Below are 22,808 nucleotides of genomic sequence, written 5' to 3'. Positions count from 1 at the left end.
TTGGCCACGTCCACTTTGGCCACATCGACAACTACGTCGTCCAAGGGGACTTCAGCGGACGACTACAGCCGCAACGACTACGCCTTCATCGACTTCGACTACGTCGATCAGGGGGGCTTCGGTAAATGTCTATGGCCGCAATGACTACACCTTTGTTGACTCCAACTATGTTGACCAAGGGGGCTTCGGCCGACGACTACGGCAGAAACAATTATGCCTCTGTTGACTACGAGTGTCGACGGAGGGGCTTCGACAAACGACTCCATCCTCATCGACTTCAATGATGATGGGGGGCCTTTTCAGATGGCTCCATCTTCTTTGACTATGTTGGCACCTTCGACATCGACTCAAGATATAGTCATCATCAACTTCAGCATCGGCAGCGACTTGGACGGAGTCATTCCTCACCTTTAGCTTTAGCATCGACCCAAAGAGGGTCGCTGTCGCCTTCACCTTCGATGACGATCCAGACGAGGTTGTCATCACCTTCAACTTTGACGTCATCTAGAGGAGCTTTGGCCACGTCGACTTCGCCTCCATCGAATTCGACTACGTCGACCAGGGGAGCTTTGGCCACGACGCCTACACCTCCGTCGACTCTGACTACGTCGACCAGAGAGACTTCAGCCACATCGACTACACCTCTGTCGACTTCGACTACATTGGCCAGAGGGGCTTTGGCCACGTTGACTTCACCTCCGTTGACTTTGACTATGTCGAAGGCGAAGGCGACAACGACCCTCGACCAGGGATGCTTCGGCCGCATCAACTACATTGAACAGAGGGGCTTTGGCCACATCGAATACACCTCCGTCAACTTCAACTACGTCGGCCAGAGGGGCTTCGGCTACGTCGACTTTGCCTATGTCGACCAGAGAGGCTTCGACCGCATCGACTACGACGGTCAGAGGGGATACAGCCACGTCGACTTCGCCTCTGTCAACCAGAGGAGCTTTAGCTGCGACGCTTACGCCTCCGCCGACTCCAACTACGTCGACCAGAGGAGCTTCGGCTCCGACGCTTACGCCTCCGCTGACTCCAACTACATCGACCAGAGAGGCTTTGGTCACGACGAATACATCGACTTCGACTACGTTGACCATGTGACATCCTTCACCACTCACGAACACCGGTCAAGAGGGGCTACGGGGGTACCCGGGTTACAGTCATGTCCTAGGTCCCAAGAGTTTGGCCAGAGCACGTGAGCGGAGTCGCGTGAACATCATCGACTTCGGTGAGCTGCGACAGCAGCCCTCGACCTCCATGCCACAGCAGCAGCCGTTGACCTCCGCTTCATCGGCTACGTCGAAGCCGTGCCTACCGAAGCCTCGTAGATAGCCTTCGCTAAGACCTCCTTCGTCGAGGTCGGAGATCTACCTTTGACTTGGGTTGTTATAAGAGTATCTAGCTATAGCAATCATGTAAAGAAAGAACATGCGACATGTATGCGGTTTTTCCCCATACCTTTTTTCCTACTGGGTTTTTGGGATAGAGTTTTAGCAAGGCATACTTGTCGGCAATAAACCTAGACCCTTTCCTAGTTATAGCTATTCGCTATGTTATCCCATCGGAACTTACAGTTGATGAGTTACTGTTGAGGGAAAGGCTAAGAATGACAAAGAAGTCCACGTAGAAAAACAACTCATGTAAAGACCCAAAAATCTCTTTGTAATATTTGTAACTTACTAAAAGTTAGAGCGGAAATTTCATATCCCGTCCTTACCTCCATTCTTCTCTCTTTTTACTTGAATGAACCCACTAAAGGAGACTGTTCTGGTAGTATTCTTGGATGCCCCTGTTGGCGATGCCTCACGCATATATGCCCACACCAGCCAGCTGGGCCACACGACCCGCTGCAGCCCAGTCCACAGTGTCCGTGACACATTCTTCCTTGCCGTTGGACTCCAATCTCCCACTTGTTGCTCCGTTGCTCCAACATAGAATCTCCCACAGTCCCACTATGCATCATAGCCCATCCCGATCCGAAGCTGTCCATGAGCAGCACTTGATGGGCCTGTTAGCCCAACAATATCAGGCCTAGCTTAAGTAAAATCTGTGGCTCAGGGCTCAGCTCAGTGCCTAGAAATCACAACCCAAATCACGGGCAGCAGCAATTCCTATCCGTGAATGCAAACGGTCGTCCAAATCATAGCATGCTGTGAAATGGATGTGCAAGATTCCGTGGGTGAGCTGCTTTTGCGTGCCCGGCCATGATCCACAACGGGGACATTTTCCTTTCTTTTCCCACTCTTCCTTTTTTCTTAAAAAATAAAATCAATAGAATGGCGAGTCTTTTCTTAACATGTCATTATAACAAAAAATGAACCGATTCCACGGCTCATCTCAAACCGCCCATGGATTCGTCTGCTTTGGATCTGATGTGGATCTGATCCGAATATCTGCTTTGGAGAACACAGCGCAAGGGAAATGAAAAACATGCAGGTTTTTCATGGAACACAGTAATGCAGTTGCGTGCGTTGTAGTTGCAGCAGTCAAGCAATCGCGCCTCTCGCAGCGAACGCGTTTTGCTTTGTTTGGGCCAGTGTGCGTCTGGTGTTCAGACATTCCCTTTCCTCCCTGTTTGCGGCGCAAGAGATTCTTGTTAAAAATTCATAACAAAAAAGTATAGTTCTCAGACGAACAGCACATAGAATTTCTGCATCCCAAACAGGGGCGTTAAGCATTGAAGGGTAGTAGGTGTATTCGAGCCAAACATCTCCTAAATGCTAAATAAAGCGAATATGGGTGCGACAACAATATGCTTTGTTGGCCTAACTTCACCTTCAGAATATGGCTAAACAGAGGCTTTCTTTGCATTCAATCCCTCTTCCGCTAGAACCTCAGGTGAGCTTAAGTCGGTCTGGCCCACCTTTTCTTTTGTGGTTTTATCTTTCCTTTGTCTATGAATCACCAGGATAGCAGAAACGAAATAATTGTACGGCCTGTATCTGTTACAACAACTAGCTTTGTACACAGCAATGCCAAAGCCAAACGACACCAAAGTTTCCGAAAATACGAACGAGTTCTGGCAACTACTACAGTTTTTCTCCTTTCTACCACGGCAGTTTGGGGCAAGCTGCCATGGGTTAATCAGCCAAGCCTGTCCCAACACTAGTAATCATGTTCGACATCAGCTACTTCCTTTACATCCAAACCTATGTATCCAAGCGAAAAGCATCACATAATGGAATCATGGGAGTAACACAAAACACTTGGTACATGACTAGTAAGAATATCTATAATCCAGTCCTCTGACCACAGGTGTATCGCAGATTTGAAGATGGCAATACTGAATTGCTGATCTGATCATTGGTTGCATTCCTGGCGTAAGCTCAGGTCAGGATTGGCGATCTGAGGTCCTAAACCGAGCCATGGCTGACTCTCCGGAGTCTCCTTCTTAACAGGTGTAGCATCTGAAGGGGAACCTTGATATGGTGCTGTTGCACTAAGGCTGAAACAGGGAATAGCACAAATTAGATCATCCAAGAGTTGTACAATTTGACCACATTAGTGTCATCCTGACAGCAAGAGCTAAGAGTGACCTACCGATCCTTTCTCTTCTCGAGGAACCGGCGAAGAGACGCCTTCGGAGCCTGGGGAATATCTGCAGCACATACATTTTAGGACCAATGAGCAAGACAGAAATTAATCTTTCAGGTGTTACATGCATATTAACATGGGGTGGGCTAGTTACCTGCTGCATTCTTCTGGGAATTGATCACAGCATTAGGTTGGGCTGGCAGGGATGTGACCTTAGTGCTGTCAGTAACGGTTGCAGTTGTGGAGGATGGCAGCAAGCCAGAGTTCTGAGCTGCCGATGTACCCTTGCTGGCCAGCTGCATCAGGTCCTTTGCCTTCTCAGCAGGGAAGTCATTGAACACGAGGACCTTCCCGCCGTAGAAGATAGTCAGCTGGCGCTTCTCTTGCTCCCTGAGAATCATGAGGCGACAAAGCATTGAGTCCAAGTTCATGCAACCCACAAATTTTGTTTGACAGTCATTTACCATCTTCAGTCTAAAAGGTAGCCAACTTATACAGAAGAACAACTTCTATGAATTAAATTTTTAAGTTTCAGATCATCCAGTTCAAGAACTAGCCTGGTCCATATTTATCAACAATGAATTTCTAGGTACGGTGCTCTACATCTACTTCATAACAAGGAAGTTTGGTATAGAAACTGTGGCCTGCCACACTTTTGCCATAAACTGTTTGGCTAAGTGTGGCTTGCAAACCTAGCATGCCCAAAGAACAATACTCTTAAAACATTCAGTTTCAGATCATAAGTTCAAAAACAAGCATGACACATATTTATCATCGATTTTTTTTTCTGTAGACACAGATCTCCACACTGCAATAAATGATTCATCCACATCATACAAATAATTAGAGCCATGAACCGAAATCACAGCTCCTTGGAATAAGATCTGGTCAGCCAAGAGCTCCTCCTCCTTACAATAGTTTGTCTATTTTGTTTGCTAAGTCAACTAAGTAGCTACAACAGTACTATGTATGAACAAGAACTGCTCTTAAAAGAAATCTAATGGAATCGAGAGGTCTTTGTTTCGTCCAGTACCTTGCATCAGGGCCCTCCTGGACGGCGGCCTCGGAGCCGAACCCGGCGTTCTGGGGGAAAAGATCCATGGCCTCCTTCCTCGCCGCTCCCTTGTCCCCGTCTGCCGGCGTCCTCTGCACATCGGCTTCAGCTGAAACCAGAAGAGTGCACTTCTTGAGCAACCATTCACCACATCAAAATTTTCAGGTTGGCTGTCCGGAAACGGACAAGAAGCTGTCAGATTCGAGACGTTAGAACTGACGCCAGGATTCTTAATCGATATCACACGAAAGTGGGTTTTTTGCTTCCAAAATGAAATCTTTGGGCCCAGATCTAACACAAGCCGACTACGGGAGCACCTCAAAATCATCGAGCCCAGATTTACAACTTTTCCCCAGCAGACAGTTCTAAACTCCCAACAGAAATATAAAACAGACCCAGCTCCTCAAGATCCCAACTTTCCCTTAGGATTCAGGAAAACAGGGCTCACCTCTGATGCCGAGGCCGAGCTCGCCGGCGGCGGCGCCGTTCTCCCTGACGTAGCGGCTGAGGAGGCTGCAGGCCATGGCGAAGCTGCTCGCCCTTTCCCCGGATTTCGCAGGAGCCATCTTCCCCGCACACCTCAAATCTCCACCGGAAACAGAAGAGAAATTTGCTTGAATTCGCTTTGCCTCCTGCTGTTTTTGCTCTCCTTTACCTTTCCCCTTCCTGTGGTCTTCGCTTCCGTGGCTGGGCGTGTATAAATGCAGAGGGCTGAACTTATTTCGGTTCTGCAACTGCAAGTTGGACTCCATCCATTTCTTGCTTTGTTTATGTTTTGAGCACGTTGTTCCCGTGGAGACTGGGCGGGCGTGGAGATGCCCCAGGTGGCAAATTTCTGACGGGTTGGAACGATTGGTGTTTCATGTTTCGTCTTGTGATCGGATCACCGTCGCCATCATACCAGCAGAATAGCTGTCAGGAATATGGTAGCAGATGAAAAATATGTACACCCACAGCAAATATCGTGGTTAGGGTTACATCACTAACCAAAAGCAAAACAACGGCAACGAATTGAATTATTGAAGACAGGAAGAACCTGGAGGAGGGGAAAAAAGGGTCAGAGAGGACTATATCAAGAAGGACTCATTTTCACGGTGAAGTAGCTTTCGAAGGAATCCATTACTGTTCTGCAACATGTGTGGTTTTCTCCTCAGAAAACATTGCTGATGTGCTCTTCCACCAAAACCATAACTCGAGTATTTTAGGTGATTTAACCCCTTCACGTTCCACCTTGCATGAATCCACTTCATAGGTTGTGCGCTGGTCCCTAAAGATGAGAATTCAGGAAATGTGCTTGAAATTTACGAATCAACACTCAAAAGCTCTAGATTCTTGTACAACACAAGGCAAAAGTATTTTTTGATTACCCATAAAGTTGCAGCATTGAGGCGGTTCAATAGGGTGTCCAACCCTCTCAAACTATGGCGCAGAGTGAAGTTGCATTGAAGCCCAAGACTTGCGTGCAACAAGCAAAGCGTGAGGTACATGGGGGACAGCTATAGAGCGCGCCTGCGCTAGGAGCGTTCTGAGCGAACATTCGGATATAAGGGGTCGTTTTCCTGACATAGGTAACCTTGTTGCAAGCATAATCTATTCACAAGCTGGGCAGTCAGTCAGTCAGTCAGTCAAGCTTGATTGTTAGTGATGGTATTCCTTATACATTGAGCGCTCGACGGGAAGAGACTGTATCATGTGGACATGGTGGTGCCTTGTGGTTGGCTGGGGTTGGATGGATGGGTGAGAAGATGAGTTTGAATTTGAAATTTAAATGTATTTTCTCCGAAACCGTGCATCTGTTTTGAAAATTGTTTGAACCATGATGTGCTTACGATTATTGCAACAAAAGATCTACACTGAATATTTTTTTGATATCTTTGAAAAATTACTCTCAATACATTATTTCAACAGTTCACTATAAATATTCCAAATTATTGCACTAGGTTTTACAAATTATTAAATCAAGTCTTTTAAATTGTTAAATGCATATAAAAGGCACAAAATGATAGATATAAAAGAAATGAATTAATCAAGAAAAAAGAAAAAAAGTACTTGTGCTCATGGGCCACACCCACTCAGTGATGGGTCGCCTGGCCAGTGTTAGGCTGATCTATTTGATGCCGAGTTTCAGCCGCCCGAAATACATGAAGTCCAGTTAGCGGCGGTTGGAATGGTCTCATGTCATGCATTGCCGATTGTCTCTTGCAGCTGGTTCAGTAGGTTCACGACCCGTCGCCTCCCCGCAGATGACAGAGCGGGCTACCCGTGTCATTCGCCAATGGCTCTGCTCCATCCACGCAAAGTGCCACTGGCTGCGGGTGCGTCGACGCACATGAGGCTGACGCTCGAGTGGCTATCTCCGACGGTGTTCAGGCAACCCACGCAGGTTCAATCCCTAGGAACGTTCCTTGCGTGTCTCACCAGGGATTTATTCCCCAGAGGGGGACCAAATGTCTACTCGGTTGGCAGAGGTAGCCAACGAGCTGCACGCCTGTCCAGGTTTGAACTTGGGCGCTTGTCTCATTCTTAGTCAAATATCCAGGGTAGCTGGCCCCGTGTAATTAAAAAAAAAGGAACTACGGCTCATGAAACTTATTACCTCCCACACCAAAAACGACCCAAATAAATATGTATCGAACATAGTGGAAGACCTTCGAATGCACAACTAAGAAATATTCAGCAAGTTGTAGCTATTTATGAATTACGAAGCTAGGATAATTAGTGTCTAAATAATACACCAAACTCTAGAAAGTTATTTATGAAGGACCAAATGAGCAAAGCTTAATGATCAACAAATAATACACATCTCAACAATGGAAGAAAAAGATGTGTTTTTTCTTTTCTAATCCACAAAACAAGATGTTCCACATATATCTAGAGACAAACATTCAGATTACATGGGACATAAAGAATCAGAAACTCTCTATCTTTTATTGCTTGCTCATTCTTCACTCCTTCCGACTTCTCTCTCCTTGTGATTGGTGCCATGTGTGATCTCCCCTCCTTGTAGACTTAGTCCATTTTGCTACCTTGTGATTATACTTGGCTATATAAGACCTACGTTTAAGTAAGCTTCTCCTTACGGGTAAGACCCAGCAAGTACTTGGACAAGTTTGAGAAAAGTTCACAGTAACCTAAAAAATTGAAAGTTACGTCATGATGTCTTAGAAAGAAACTATCCCAAATCACCATGAGCGTCAAATAATAAAACTCTAGAGCATATTAGCTACATAGTATGCCACCATATTTCAGAAGACACCCTAGTCAAGGAAAAGAAAACCTAATATAACAGCATCATCAGTCAGAAACATAACCTCTTTTCTTTATATTCAAGGAACATAGAGTCATACAACATTCTACATGGACACATTAGGAGTATTAGAGTCCTTTTCCTATTCTCCAGAGTCCTTTTCATATTCCTAGTGTCCTCCTCGTGTACTCTTATATATTGCAGGGCACACTTCTATCAGCACGCTATAATTCAGTAAATACAAATAGTTGAAACTTCTATAGCTGTAGCCTTGTTTTCATTTGGCGCCCCTCTATAATGTTCAGCCAAATGCTTATCTACCAGCCTGACATAGCCAATTGCAGCCGACAGCAACTTGTTGAAGGAATTTGTAACTCAACAACTTCCTTCATAAAAAAAAAGATTTACCAAACTATGTAATAGCTCTAAGAAAAAAGTCCACACTTCAACCCTCAATTTAGGCCTTGGTTTGGAAAACAACCCTTAACCATGAAATCGTCTGAAACAGGACCCTGAACTATTAACTCTGTCCACTTTACCCCTTATTTTAAAACCAGGTGGTTTTGCACTAACATGGCATCTACATGTGCATCATTTGACTCACATGGATGCCATGTCACCCAATAAGTCACCTATGGAGTAACAGATCTACACTTCTTCTTCTACAGTGCACCCGATGCAACCTTACCCTTGTTCATTTCTCCGCCTAGCTCTCAACATCATCCTTGGGGACATGAGCTCACCTAGCCTTTCTGTTACTTACCACGAGGCTCGAACAAGCCTATCACTTTGTTCTCTTTTATCCATCCTCCACTACTCTGTTCTCTTTTATCCATGGCTCTAAATCTGGTTTTCGGTGGAGAGAGGAGGGGAGAGAGGTGGACTACTACAAAAACCAAAATTGCAGTCGGTTCAAAATCAGCAACCATAGTCGGTTTCCAAGAACTGCATGTGAAAAGAATTATCCCAATCATTTATTATAGTTGGTTGAAAATGTATTATCCCAATCGATTGATAACGATAATTGATTGGGATAATATGGTGCATTATCCCAGTCGGTTATCGTCATCGACTGATTGGGATAATAAAGTCTCAATGAAGGATTTGAAACTAAATAGCATGAATTCCCACAATTGCCATGTGTTGATGACAGAACTCCTTCCTATTGCAATAAGAAGTATTAAGACAGAAAAGGCATAGGCGCAGTACTCATACTGGAACTTACAAGCAAGAATTGTTCTATCAATCACCGTCTACTTTAGACATATCTTCTGAAACTTTTTTCAAATCCAAAAGTCGAGTATCTTCCTACAAATTAGTGAATTAGGAAGGGCTTTTTTGTGCAGAAAAAGAAAGAGCAGGGCACGAAGCGTTGTAGTTGGTTATGCCACAATTTCCAAAATATCTTTCAATACAGTAATGCATTCTATTAATACTAGAATCTAATAATTCCCGTTATCTCAATATATACTTCAACGACAGCCTCCTGTTGCACACTGCATTCAGACTAGTATTTCCCATACAATGGGTTCCTTTTCCCAAATTTTCCTTTTAGCAATCCTGACATTAGAAGTAGCACGTTTCGTGATTAAATCGCGAATTACAAATAGCTGAAAAAGCTTTATTGCTATCTCTAGAGGTAATCCACATTGATGTAATGAAAGTGAAGGACCCACAACAATGACAGAACGCCCCTGCTATACCCAAAAGAAACCACTCTTGTATTCGTAAGGATGCAGGTAAAGAAGCTCTTTCCATTCTTGCCTAGTGACTAAAGATTTTCACACTTGTTGTGTCTAGGCTGCAAAGACGCAGCCGTTTTCTTGTTGGGGCGGACACGGATTTTTCCCTAAAGGCGAAGACTCTGAAGTGGGCGAACACTCGGCCCAGCAGGCGAACATGCCGGCTCTGGCTTCACGCACCTGCTGACACCTTTTGAAGCACTTTCACGTGTGAACCGAAGGCAACAATAGTTCTGCCTGACCCTACAAAAGCATGCATATGTTGTCAGTGAAGATTTTGTGTGAAGCCTTGGAGACGACGTACCCGGGGCTAGGGTGAGCTGTCCTATCCCTTCTGAAAGGTTCTAGAAAGCTGGATGATTTTTAGTGCGGGGATCTGGCTATCGAGAAGAAGAATGGTTCAAAAAAAGGGAAGATAAACAAACAATTTCTCTCCCTTGGATCGTAGTAAGTGAGTAGCCCTTTTGTAATAAGCAGCTTAGTGTGTAACTCACACTGACCTGAAATCTTTACTAGTGGGGGGGGGGGGAAGCAATATAGGATCTAGATGCCTCGCCCCCCCCCCCCCCCGGTCGATGACCGAATCACTGTGCATGTTCATGCGTAGAAATGACATCATGGTAATTATTGCCATCGGGGTTAGCTGGATATACAATTCAAACATGACATGTATCAATCTGTTTACTCTCTTAAAATTGAAGCTTGCTCCAACTTTTTCTAGAGGGCCTAGCTGGTGAGCGATCCCATTCTGCGGTAGAGAACAAGACAGCAAGCGAGCGTACCTTTGTTCGCTTCTTTTTCACCAAGCTCAACTAACCCAACTGCTCTTTGAAAAAGAACCACTTATTGAATTGGTAATTGACGAGTAGACTAGCTAGTCGCTATGGTTTGCAGGAAAACTCTTCTCTCTCTGGTCTCACTTTGAGTCCTTCTAGAAGTAAATAGATTATTTTGGGTGCTGCTAAGTCTTTTTTTTGTGTGGTGAGTCGGCAATGGCTCAGCCGACAGGGGAAATTGCAATGGCTCATACCGTCTAGCTGTTGGTACTCCGCATCTTCACGGAGAATTCAATTTCACCAGGTCCATGTCGGAGACAGCGGGGCAGTCGTTACACCATTCGTGCAGGTCGCTACTTATGCGACAAGGAATTTCGCTTCCTACGGGCTTGTCAAATTCTGACTTGATTCAAGTATGCAAAGCTTTCTATTATATGATTTTATAGGAAATGTTCTTTGGCTTGGACGGGACATTTAGTTCATGTCGCTATTTTCGGATCCAGGGGGAGTACGTTTGATGGAATAATTTCTTAAATGTATTACCCTATACCCAACCACTCCCTGGCAAGACAAGGCTAAAGACTTGAGCTTCAAAGGACAAAAAGGCACTAGTTGTGGAACATCTTCTTTTGCTAGCAGGAAGAACCCACTGGATGGCTCCCATGGGGAGACCATCCTGCAAAAGTGGCCAACGCGACGCTATATCGGAAGGCCCCTTTGGGGGTTAGCTTTGGGATTAGCTAAGAGTTTTGCTTACAGCTTTCATTTAACGAAAGGAATTTCTAGAATAACCAGTGGGTTACTCTTTCTAGGGGACTCTAGTTTAACATATTGAGGGACTTCCCAGACTTAGTGCATTCCCCGACACGAGGCTAAGATGAGTTCATTCCACTAAAATACCTTTGAATAGCACGGGGGATATCATTGCTAGAATTGAAAGACTAGAGCATATTGTCGTCTAACGTGTGTGACTCTACTTACGAATTATCATGGCTACACAACACTCTTAGCTCATTCAAAGTCTTCCATTCACTCTCACTCTTCGGACTTTTTAGTGCCATAGGTTTTCCTAATGGGAGTGAGGAAGAATTCCACTCGATTCCACTGATCGAAAGGTTCGAGATCTCATCCGACTATCTATTTATCACTGATTGGGAGATTGGATTGGAATCCGAGGAGAACTGATTGGATGTCATGGAATGAATGGGGCACTACGTTGGTTACCCACTGCTAGCCTAGCGGAGATTTCTCTATTTGTTGAAAGTGGAAAGGAGTCATATTTGAATCGGAAAGTTAGAATGGGGAGTTAGGGCTTCAGTTTCCTCTATGGCCAATTCCAATTCCAAATCATTTTCTGACATGCGGACTCACTTCTCTTTTATGGGATGAAAGCCCTTATCCCAGTTGTCTATTTACATGTGCCTTGCTTGAGGAAGAGTATCACTAAAACGAAGGGAGTTTCTTGGATTTGCGGTGCCTGAAAGCCTTTCGCCATCTTTTTGGTGATGTCGGATGCTCGCCTTTGGCCCTCAGAAGTGGATTCTCCTTCAAAGAGGGTAGGACGGTTTGCCCTTGGTGGCTCAATTTTCCTTGAATCAATAAGGTCTTGGATGTCATGTTTAAGCCTTAAACACTTTTGGCCTTTTGTCTGATGGTACTTCCAGTAGGCATTGGCTTTGTACCTAGGAGGAAGAGGATCTGGTGGTGGAGATGGGGGAAAAAGTGTCGGTCTCTGATGCTCTGTAACTGGATTAGGCAGTTTGCTTAACAGTAGTTTAAATGTTGACCCTGGAGCATCTCCTCCTTCATCCGATGCCAAGGCATCTACCTATAATTCTAAAGTTGGAGAAGGCGCATCAACAGTTCAGTGTTACCATTAAGAGTGTTATAAAAGCCATATATTAAGTAAATCTTCAATACAAGGATGGGCATCAATGATGCTTTTAATGCTTTCAGAGTATCGTTCGTTGCCGGCTCTGACATCTACCACCTGTGATACCAACTCAAGTATATCGAGAGTTTATGGTTGACCGTCTCTTGTCCTGTCTTGCTCACCTCTTTCTTGTTCGGTCATCCTGTGTGCTTGGCAAGTGGAACGAAGAGAAAGCTTCCTCTAAATAAGCCGTATCAAAGTGGAATGATCAAGAGATAGGAGTCCTCGATGGTGCGGTAGAGACAGACATCCATCTCGACTCTTCTTTTACCCTTTCCCGGTCCTTTTCTTTTAGTGCTTTGACTCGAAGCGATAGCTTGATGCATTTTCCGTGGATAAGATGGCACCGCTCCAGCTCACTAAAGAATGGGACGGTAGTGGTCCGCTGGCAAGCTCGTTCTGATCTTGGACACAATACATTGGAATCCTGAAGCACCACCATGAACGCTACCGCGCGTACGCCTGCGATGCGGTAAGGCACCACCCTGCAGGTCCTAGACGTGAGCGCTTCAGGCATTACTTTCCTTTTTTACTATTCTCATACCAGGATTCTTCCTGTCGACTTGAAACCTTATGTTCCTTCGATACCTTGGCTTCTTTGATTTAGTGATTAAGCTACCTCTACCTATATGTTTGCTTCAACAACGTTCTAACTTGCGTATTCTGATCACACAATGGGACAGGGATTCCCTCTATTGAGGTCGGGATTCCCCAGAGGGATTCCCTTGATCCAAGGTTGGAGGGCTTTCCTCTATTGGCACGAGAGCTTTCCCCCCTAAAGGAGGGACCTGGCGGGCTTATATTTACTTGATTTTTCCAGTTCAGCATTTATAGCTCTCCGTTCTTATTTGTTTGCTTTTTCTTAATTTTTTTTCTTGAGACTGAGTACGAGGAGCAATTCTTTGACCACGAGCTAGCAAGCAGAACGAGTGATCCGACCAATAGATAGAAAGCATTTGAACCTGCATAACCTTTCAATTTCCAAAAAGCTCGATTAGTACATAAAAAAAGGAAACCTTCCCTCCCCGGGGTGGAGGAAATGGCGCACGGGAGAGAAATTGCTTGTTGCTTTATTATCACATTAGAGAAGCGGAACCTCCAAGCTCAGACATCTCAAACTCAGAAACTACCCTTCTATCCCACCCTGCTCGTAGATAGCTGTACTAGTACTAGTGGCAGTTCGGTACTCCTTACTCTAATATTCTAGAATGGGTTGCGTGAGCTTATCAACTTCGTTACATAGTGAATTGAATAAAAGAAATACATTATTTAAGAAATTGGGGTATCTACTCCCTGACCAAGTTAGCATACTCGCCAGGATTGAGTTGAGGGGGCAGCCCGTGCGCTAATTGGGTTTCGGGTTCCTGTGCAGCCAATGAGATTAGCGGAGTAGTTCATAGTTCCCCTCTAGCCAATCCTAAAAGTTCTTCTGCCTTCGATCCAATGGTAAGCCTTTCAAGTTTCCAGTCGCCTCACTATGCTATCCCAGTTGGATCGTACAGTCGGTAACCCTGATCCCATTGCGAATGGGCCCGGTGCAAGTATCGATGTGCTAGCTCTAGGACAATTGAAATACCAGGATGTCACCCACATATTTTCTATACAATCTATAGCAGAATGCCAACACTGAATCCTTTGACCAGCGGCTTTTTTCTTACTATACTATGTATGAGAATGTAAAGAGTTTATCTGTTAAAGCCCTATGCGAAAGAAAGTAAGGTGTCCGTGCCAAAGCTTCTTCTCAAGCATCAACACATCAGACGAATAGGAATTGAAAGCCAGGAAAGCAACATCAAAGACTAGGCATCTTCTTTTGCTAGCAGGAAGAACCCACTGGATGGCTCCCATGGGGAGACCATCCTGCAAAAGTGGCCGATGCAACGCTATACCGGAAGGCTCCTTCGGGGTTCATCTATATCCCTAAAAGTGGATTTTGATTCCCATTTTTTCTTTTAATGACAGCTTCAACTAAGCTCCACCTTAGAGAGGGTTTTCGGTTTTTCGAAGTAGGCTAGGCTAGAGCGAGGGAATTGACCAATGCTAAGTGATCTCCTCACCCAAGGGGGGTGTCTCGGGTGGGGAAGAAGGATACAATAATGTGGCATCAACAATGTTCAGGTTCGCTACATCTGGGAATTTCACTTCCCATTTGGCTGGTGAGAATGCTGGCGTAATTTCCAGGGCTAGATCCTCTTTTATTTTAAAGGAAGAATCCAACCAGTCAAGAGGATCTAGGCAGGGATGCAAGCAAGTACGAAGCCCGGTACCCCTATCCTGCCTGTAGCATAGCGTCCTCCCTGTTTGGAGTGGGTGTTCGCAAGGTTAAAGTAGAAAATTCAATTCTTTCATTAATACAGGGGTAGGGTAAAGAGTGGAACTTTGCATCATTTAGTGTAAAACGCAGCCTCTCCACAGAATTCTGCTGCATGCTGGGCCCTGATGGTGGAACTGTCATTTTGGGGAAGAAGAAAGCCGCCCCCTTTTGCGGCAGAGTGGGGTAGCATAGCTTTCCCTCGCGTAGCTTTGATGCCATGAAAAAGCAGAAAAAAGACAAGTACTGGAAAATATCTGTTCGTTTCGGTGGGCGCTGTCTATAGGGCGACTTCTGGGTCGAATTAGAAAGGGAGGTTGCCTTATGTCTAATATAAAACCACGCTTGGATGGGCTCCTCTTCCTTAGGAGTCGCAATGTCAATTCCCTTGATCAACGGCCTTCTTTTTAGCACACTGGACTTACCGGCCTTATGCCTCCGAAAATTGAAATCGGCTAACCAAACTCACAGCATAACTAATGTCGGGTCTAGTACACATCATAGTGTGCATCAACCTTCCTTTTTTTCTGTGAATAATAGGAAGAGGCAGCCAAGGTGCGAAGCGATGAGTATAGCCCATTAGGAGAACCTATTAAGAAAGCTGGAGCAGAAATCCAAACTTTTGGTAATTTATTCAATTACTTGAACTATTTTTTCTGTTCTGCGCTGTACATATTCTCAAGTTATGAGAAAGAATGGATTTGAATGCAATTTTTCATGTATAGGGCTCTTCTTCTATAGCTCTGGTACCCATCGAGTTGCTTATGATGGTACCCTAACGTGTTGTATTGTCTTGTTTTTGAGGTTCCTTTTTCCAATTATTTCCCATAATGATGACTTCAATAAGAAAAATGGACATTGAAGACAACATCACACCGATTTCAGAGGTCATCAATCCTAAAGGACTAGTTGCTATGCAGGATTGCGTGGTGGAGACACTATGTCTATTGAAGATGTATTTTCCTCCATCATTCTTTAATATCATGGTGCATCTCATTGTTCACTTTGTACACGAGATAAAGTTACTTGGTTTCGTGTTCCTACATCAGATATACTCATTCGAGAGGTACATGGGCATTCTCAAGTCCTATGTACAAAATCGTTCTCGGCTAGAGGGAACCATCAAGGAAGGTTATCACACTGAAGAAGTTGTTAAGTGGTGCATTGGCTACATAAAAGGCATAAAACTAATTGGTACCCGGAGTCTCGACATGAGGGGAGGTTCGCTGGAAAAGGAACCAGAGGGAATACATTATTCATTGACAATGATAACCTTTTGTTAGAACAAACTCATTTCACAGTCTTGCAACAACTTCAAGAAGTACAACCATATATCAAAAGGTACGTGAATGAGCTATGCACAAGTAATCCAGGGTGCTCGGATAGTTGGATCATGAAAGTGCACAACCGTTGATTCACCCAATGGTTTAAGGAGCAAAGACCAAAAGATGAAATATTTTTATGGTTGGCACAGGGCCCATCAAGTACAATTGCATCATGGCAAACATACGACGTCAATGGGTACACGTTTTATACTAAAGCCCAGGATGATAAGAGAACGGTCCAAAATAGCGGCGTACGCATATATGCATATGACACCGAAGGGAACAAGAACTCTTACTATGGGTACATAGAATAAATTTAGGAGCTCAACTACAATCGTTCATCTATGAAGATCTCGGTATTCTAGTGCAAATGGGTTAAACTCACAAGGGGTGTCCATGTGGACAAGTACGGATTCACTATAGTGGATCTCAATCATGTCGGCTACAAAGACGACTCCTTCATATATGCTAATAATAAAGTTGTCCAAGTCTTCTAAGTAATCGACCCGACAGATAAGAAGAAGCACATAGTTCTTCCTAGAAAAAGAAGGGTTGTTGAACAAGTTGAGAATGTAGAGGATGAGGAAGAGTATAACCAATTCGATGACATATCACCTTTTGGAGAGCCCGAAAAATTGAAGTTTATAGAAGTAGGGCTTGAGGAAGCTGTCTATCTACACACTTATAATGACACAGGGCATATGTATGGTTGATTACATGCAAAACATACAATCAGAAGGGGAGAGGGTGAATGATTACAAAGCTAAATTCAAGTTTTAATTCAACATAACAAAATATTTAATTTAATCTCAAAATAAGTTCGGGATAGATTGCTACCATGTTAATAGAAATTGAAACATTTGTTAGTTCAATTACCCTTATATTTTTACTGTAGAAACTAGACAATAATAAGGAACTATTTCAATAAGAATCAAGTCAAATGGATCTCTGGATCTATAGTTGTGAATTTCGCAAGAAGACCATGACAAATGGTGAAGAAAATACATTAAACGCTAAATTAGTGATTATGCAAGAATTACGAAAATTCGATCAATCAAACTTTTCAAAACTCTACCTTGATGATATAGGATGATTTTGACTAAATCAAACCAAGACAAATTGCAACGATAAAAAATCAATACGAAATGATGATCACGAAGAATACAAAGAAAAACTTATGAAACTTGATTTCATTGCTTATATGGGTTTACAAGATGTATCTCAAAATATCTTTAAAAGTTTCCTCTATAAAACCCTAGATTACTTCTCTAATCTCTCTAATATATTTTCTCTAGGTTTCATATGTTCAATCACCTATGATCTTTTACTATCGACGGGCTAATAAGAACCAAAATCTATTCTAAGATCATCTCCAGCGGAGAAAGCATTTTTCAGATCCGACTGCTACAGTGTTTGCGGGGCACTGGTCAGGTACTGTAGCAACCGTAGCAGAATCAGCACCGGTGCTACAGTGTTGCTACAGTACTGCGAAGGGAGAAAATGGTCCTGCAGTACTGTAGCATATTGGTCGCAGAGGCTGACGGTGGGCCCGGAGGTAGAAAACAACGCCTGTTGCTGTAGCAATATTGTAGCTGTACTGTTTACAAAGGCTGACAGCGGACCCGGAGAGAGAAAAAGAGGAGTAGAAGTTAGAAAATAGGGTAGTTACTAGAGATGAAAAAATAAAGGATGCTGTAATAGTGATACGGGATATTGTAATAGTAATTTTAAAGATAAAAATTTAAGATAGCTGCTGGAGATGACCAAACACCAGCATATGCATCACCGGGACAATCCTCCGCGTGCCACCTGGGCCACGGTGGCACCTGCCAGAAGGCAGCCCACTAGGCCCTTGCACGCTCTCTAGGCGATGGGCCACGGCACGGGCCACCACCAGCCCAACCTGGCCGGCCGCACCTGGTCCACGTCTCCGTGCATGAGCCACGCTCGCCCACCTCGGCCTGGGTGTCCACGTGCGCGCTGCGCCGCTAGAGCACTCTCGGCCCACTCGGCTGCAATCTTCACCAAGCCGCACTAATCCGCACGTGGAGCAAACCAACAAAGCTAAAGGAGGCCGCACCTCAGCACCAAACCAGTCGCACCTGTTGCCAGTTGCTGCATAGTGCCATACCACGACACTGTAGCAGCTTTTTTTTATGCCACCTTATATAACAATCCCAATAATATTTTATGATGGATCTATCTAACCCTATATTCTCTAATATATATCCACATTATTGATTTTATATCTTTATATCTCTGATCTGTAAAATATGATTATCAATCAATACATATGCTAGTCTGTGAATTATTATTATCTCACATAATGATATAAGACTAGAGATCATTTAGAATAACATAACAATAAAATAAAGAGCTTCAAAAAAATCACATACATGCTAATCAATATAAATGACAATTAACCATAGAACAGAATAACACATTATTTAAAAGTACATAAATATAGACGTGATACAATCATCTCTATGATTACTTCTATGGTATATCACGAACAAGGGCATCTGCACATACCTTCCGGGTGGGTGAGTAGTGAGCATGCGTTGCAGTCGCAAGCAAGGCATGCTGCGGATCTGTATCCAAAAAATGAATCTGATATAAAAACTGGACACGCTGCATGATTTGGGTGAGAGAGGGGCATCTGCACAAACCTTCTGGGATGGTGAGCAGTGAGCGTGCATCGCAATTATACACATGGCACACCGTAGCTCTGTATCCAAAAAATAAATCCGATATATGAACTGGTCACGACGAGAGATCTAGGTGGGGTAGGGGCACCTGCATGTACCTTCTAGGAGGGTGAGCAGCAATTGCGTGTCGCACATATGGAACACTGCAAAGGAGTGATAGAAGACTCAATGGCCATCTGGAGAGGAGGGCGCATATCACAATCATACATAGGGCACACCATAGAGGAGGAGTGAGGTGTGACAAGAGGAAGAGAAGAGGAATCAGGGGAGGTAGAGGCGACTGGTCGTTAAGTGTGGGGATCAAACTCTCGGTCTGGACTATATACTATGGTTTAGAGGATGTGGGCCTCTTTGGGTCATAAAATTGGACTGAATACTAATCGGCCCCTGAATCCCAAAATTTTGGCGCTGAAAAATATTTATGATTTATTATTTTTTGCTGTCGTGCTTTACAACTCACACAAATTTTCACATGAAATACACACGTGTGTGATTTATCGGAGTCGATTCCGTGACATCTTAACTTGTGCAAAGCCTCCTTAGCTTCTCACCTATCACTGATTGCAGAGAGCAATAGCAATTGCAGAGAGGAAGTGTCAAACTCGGTAAATCAAGGCTTGTCCTCTAAGATCTACCCATTGGATTAATTGATTCTTAAGTAGGTGACGCCACTAGAAGGAGGGACATGCTTGGTGTTCAGATGTTCTAATTCCCCGTCCTTATGATCACCTGGATGATCGTCTTGACCAGCCAAATCAGGAATATGTTGGTCACATTTTGTCTTTAGAGGTAGATTAATCTTTGGAAACTCAGGAATATGTTCAGACTTCCTGGAGGATAACAACTTTATGTCCTGTATTGCCTTGCTTATATCAAGAATAGATGTTACAAACAATATGGGGTGTGTGTATCTAGTCCCAAGGATCTAGGCGGATTCATCATTGTTCTTGGTTCTAAGTACTAGTTGGATGATGATGGTTTTCTGCTATGGATCTTTGGTGGGTATATCATTTCTACTCGACTAGGCTTGATCTAGGTTTTTGTGACTTCATAGATCATGAAGGCGCGAGTTGCTCTACTGTCGAAAGGCTTGTGTTGGCGCGGAATTGGTCAACACCTCGCCAACACGGATCCGTCAAGGATACTTGTCGCTTTTTGCAGTGACGCACAACTTGTTTACAAGCAAACAAGCAAAGGTTTCAACCAACAACCTTGGGGATCGCCGCCCGGACGATTTACGAGCAAATCGACAAAGAACTACCACCCGAACCACATGGATTCGAAGTAGCAGCGAAGAACTAATCCTAAATTGCAGGAAAGTAAAGACAAAAAGAAAAGTAGATGCAATAGATGCGATTGATTGATGGATATGCAATCGGCCTCCACCTCTCAACTATTTATAGGGGGGGGGGGTATGGTCTTGACCCTAGGGAATCGAAATAGGACTCTATTCCAACTCTAAACACAGCTTATTTGGCCAAAATCGCAAAAGAGATCTGAACAAATTCACGAATCTACTTAGATTTGGTTTTAGACTAAACACCGGATGGTCCGGTGAGAACAAACTCTAAAGAAACGGACCATCTGGCAAGTTCACTCGGCCGAAACTCTAAGACTCGATCTGACACACACCATATATTCTGACGTCACATTTATATTCACTAGAGTATGTCATCGGACCAATATTTCCAGAGAGCAACTTTTTACAAGAGAGCACACCGGCCTTCACTGGATGTTCCGGTGTACACCAGACACACTCACCGGACTAATATTTGCAGAGAACAATTTTTTTTTGCAAAGTTTTCCTTTTGAACGCACCGGATGATCCGGCGATCATCAAAGACCTCACCGGATAATTTTCACCAGAGAACATTTTTTGGCTAAAAACCTTCTTCTCACCGGATAGTCCAGTGATACCCCGGAATCTCCACCAGACTATTTCTTTCATAGAGCAAGTTTTCGGCGTTGACCTTCTACGTACCTGATAGTTTGGCGTTTTCACCGGATCATTTACCAGACTATTTTATACAGAGAGAATGTTTTACTGCACCAAATTCAAACTATAAGCACAGGATAGTCCGGCGATGATATGACATTGATCACCGAACTATCCGGTGTATAAAAAAAATTCTGGTCATGCCATTTTGTCATCAACACATGCCCCCCTATTTTTTGGTAAAGCTTGCGTACCAAAAAATATTTTTACACAGGATAATCACGAATACCTCATCTTCTACTCTAAGTTATGACTTAGGATGATACAACAATATATCGGCCATATGTGCATGTTCTAAGGGCGATGATAATAACACCAGCCACATACAATGATATATCTTAGGATGATAATAAATTACATCAGCCATGTATAGTTACCTTCTCAAGCATCTTGCCAAATGCTCGGATAATATTTCTTCAAGTATTTCCCATTGATAGCACGAGGCATCTTATCTCCTCGTACATATAGCAGCATGTATGAATTCCCAGGCACAATTCCTACAACTTTAAAAGGACCTTCCCAACTAGGAGACTACTTCTCGAATTTATTATCTTTAGACCCAATAGGTAAAATCATCTTCCAAATTAAATCCCCTATTTGAAACGATTTTGCCTTTACTTTCTTATTGTAGGCTCTAGCTACTCTCAACTTATACTTTTCAATCTCTCTCAAAGTTTTAAGCCTTTCATCATTGAGGTTATCTACTCTATCTATCATTGTATTATAATAATCAACGGCTGACAAGTCATTTTGCCGTACCATTCTCAATGCGCTAAGATTTACCTCAACGGGCAAAATGGCCTCTTGTCCATACACTAACTCATAAGGAGTAACCTTAGTAGCACCATGCTTAGATATACGATGAGCCCACAATGCTTCACTCAAAACCTCATGCCACCTTTTTGGATGTTCTTCTATCTTCTTCTTTATAAGCTTAATCAAAATTTTATTGCTAGACTCGGTTTGTCCATTAGCCTGAGCATAATATGGAGAGGAATTGAGAAGCTTAATTCTAAGTGATTCGGCAAACTCACACACTTGATGAGAAATAAAAGAAGAACCTTGATCTGTAGTTAAAGTTTGCGGAATACTGAATCTATGAATAATATGTTCCAAAATAAATTGATCACCCCTTTGTGTATCATGTTCTTCAAGGGAACAACCTCGGTCCACTTTGTGAAGTAATCTGTAGCAACCAAAACAAAGTGATAACTTTTGAAAGATGAAGGATGAATTTGGCCGATGAAATCCAAAGCCCATCCTCGGAATGACCATGATTTGATGATAGGATTCAACATAGAAGCAGGAGCTAACTGTATATCACCAAACTTTTGACATGCTTCACATCCTTTGTAATATCTAGAGCAATCATCAAACATAATCGGCCAATAAAATCCAGCTCTCCTTAACGATCACACCATTTTATGAGCCGACTGATGTGTTCCACAAATACCTTCATGTACTTCACCCATATTAATTTTACTTTGCTCCGAACCTAGACATTTTAGAAGCAACCCATCTATGGTTTGGTGATATAATTCACCTTCCAACATCACATATTTTAAAGCTTGTCGCCTAGTCTTTCTATCTATCGATGAACTAGGATTTTCTAAATATTCGATCTTCGGCTTTCTCCAATCATTAGACATATGCAAATATGATTTCTTTTTGAGTAAAACTGAACCTTCTTCCTATTTTTCGGCCAAAAGGACATTAGCACAAGCTAACAACGGTTTTTCTAACACAAAGAAAATCCCTCTATTCACTCGATAACTGGATGCTTGCTGGCTAAATCATTGCCCTCATATTCTCTTCTCTAGATATATGAACGATGGTGAAATCATCCAAATTTACTATGATATCTAAGCATCTATCTAAATAGCTATTTAGTGACCCATCAAAGCATTGATAAACTCTAGAAACTTACTGCACCACTAATAATGAATCACCAAACATTTCTACATGTGTCACGCCCATGGATCTTAAAATTTGCAAACCTAACAAAAGAGCTTCGTACTCGGCTTGATTGTTGTTATAAAAGTATTCTAAGCGAACCGATGTTTAAAACACAACACCTCTAGGTGAAATTAAAACAATGCCAACACCTTGACCTTCTCTATAAACTGAGCCATCAAAGTATAATTTTCATGGACACACACTTATCAAACTAACCAAT

At 43.3% G+C, this 22,808-nt stretch overlaps 1 protein-coding gene across 1 annotated transcript; it reads right to left on the bottom strand.

The window, feature by feature from the left end:
• Positions 1-2,916: 2,916 nt before the first annotated feature.
• Positions 2,917-5,379, bottom strand: LOC133915970 (protein TIFY 10a-like). The gene is made up of 5 exons (XM_062359413.1): positions 5,043-5,379; positions 4,574-4,703; positions 3,695-3,930; positions 3,547-3,604; positions 2,917-3,451 (listed from the first exon to the last, which is right to left on the bottom strand). The coding sequence occupies exons 1-5, from the start codon at positions 5,344-5,346 to the stop codon at positions 3,307-3,309; spliced, it is 873 nt and encodes a 290-aa protein (XP_062215397.1). The 5' UTR covers positions 5,347-5,379; the 3' UTR covers positions 2,917-3,306.
• Positions 5,380-22,808: the final 17,429 nt, after the last annotated feature.

This window comes from Phragmites australis, chromosome 4 (genome assembly GCF_958298935.1).
Source record: "Phragmites australis chromosome 4, lpPhrAust1.1, whole genome shotgun sequence".
Taxonomy (NCBI): domain Eukaryota; kingdom Viridiplantae; phylum Streptophyta; class Magnoliopsida; order Poales; family Poaceae; genus Phragmites; species Phragmites australis.
The sequence above is the reverse complement of the archived record's forward strand: the minus strand, read 5'-3'. Positions and strand labels throughout refer to the sequence as shown.

Excerpts from the sequence above, each read along its gene's own strand:
- LOC133915970 (XM_062359413.1), bottom strand. The coding sequence starts at position 5,346 with ATGGAGTCCAACTTGCAGTTGCAGAACCGAAATAAGTTCAGCCCTCTG. Across the intron at positions 3,931-4,573 it reads CAGGAGGGCCCTGATGCAAG|GGAGCAAGAGAAGCGCCAGC; the intron begins GTACTGGACGAA and ends CATGATTCTCAG. Across the intron at positions 3,605-3,694 it reads TTCCCAGAAGAATGCAGCAG|ATATTCCCCAGGCTCCGAAG; the intron begins GTAACTAGCCCA and ends TATGTGCTGCAG.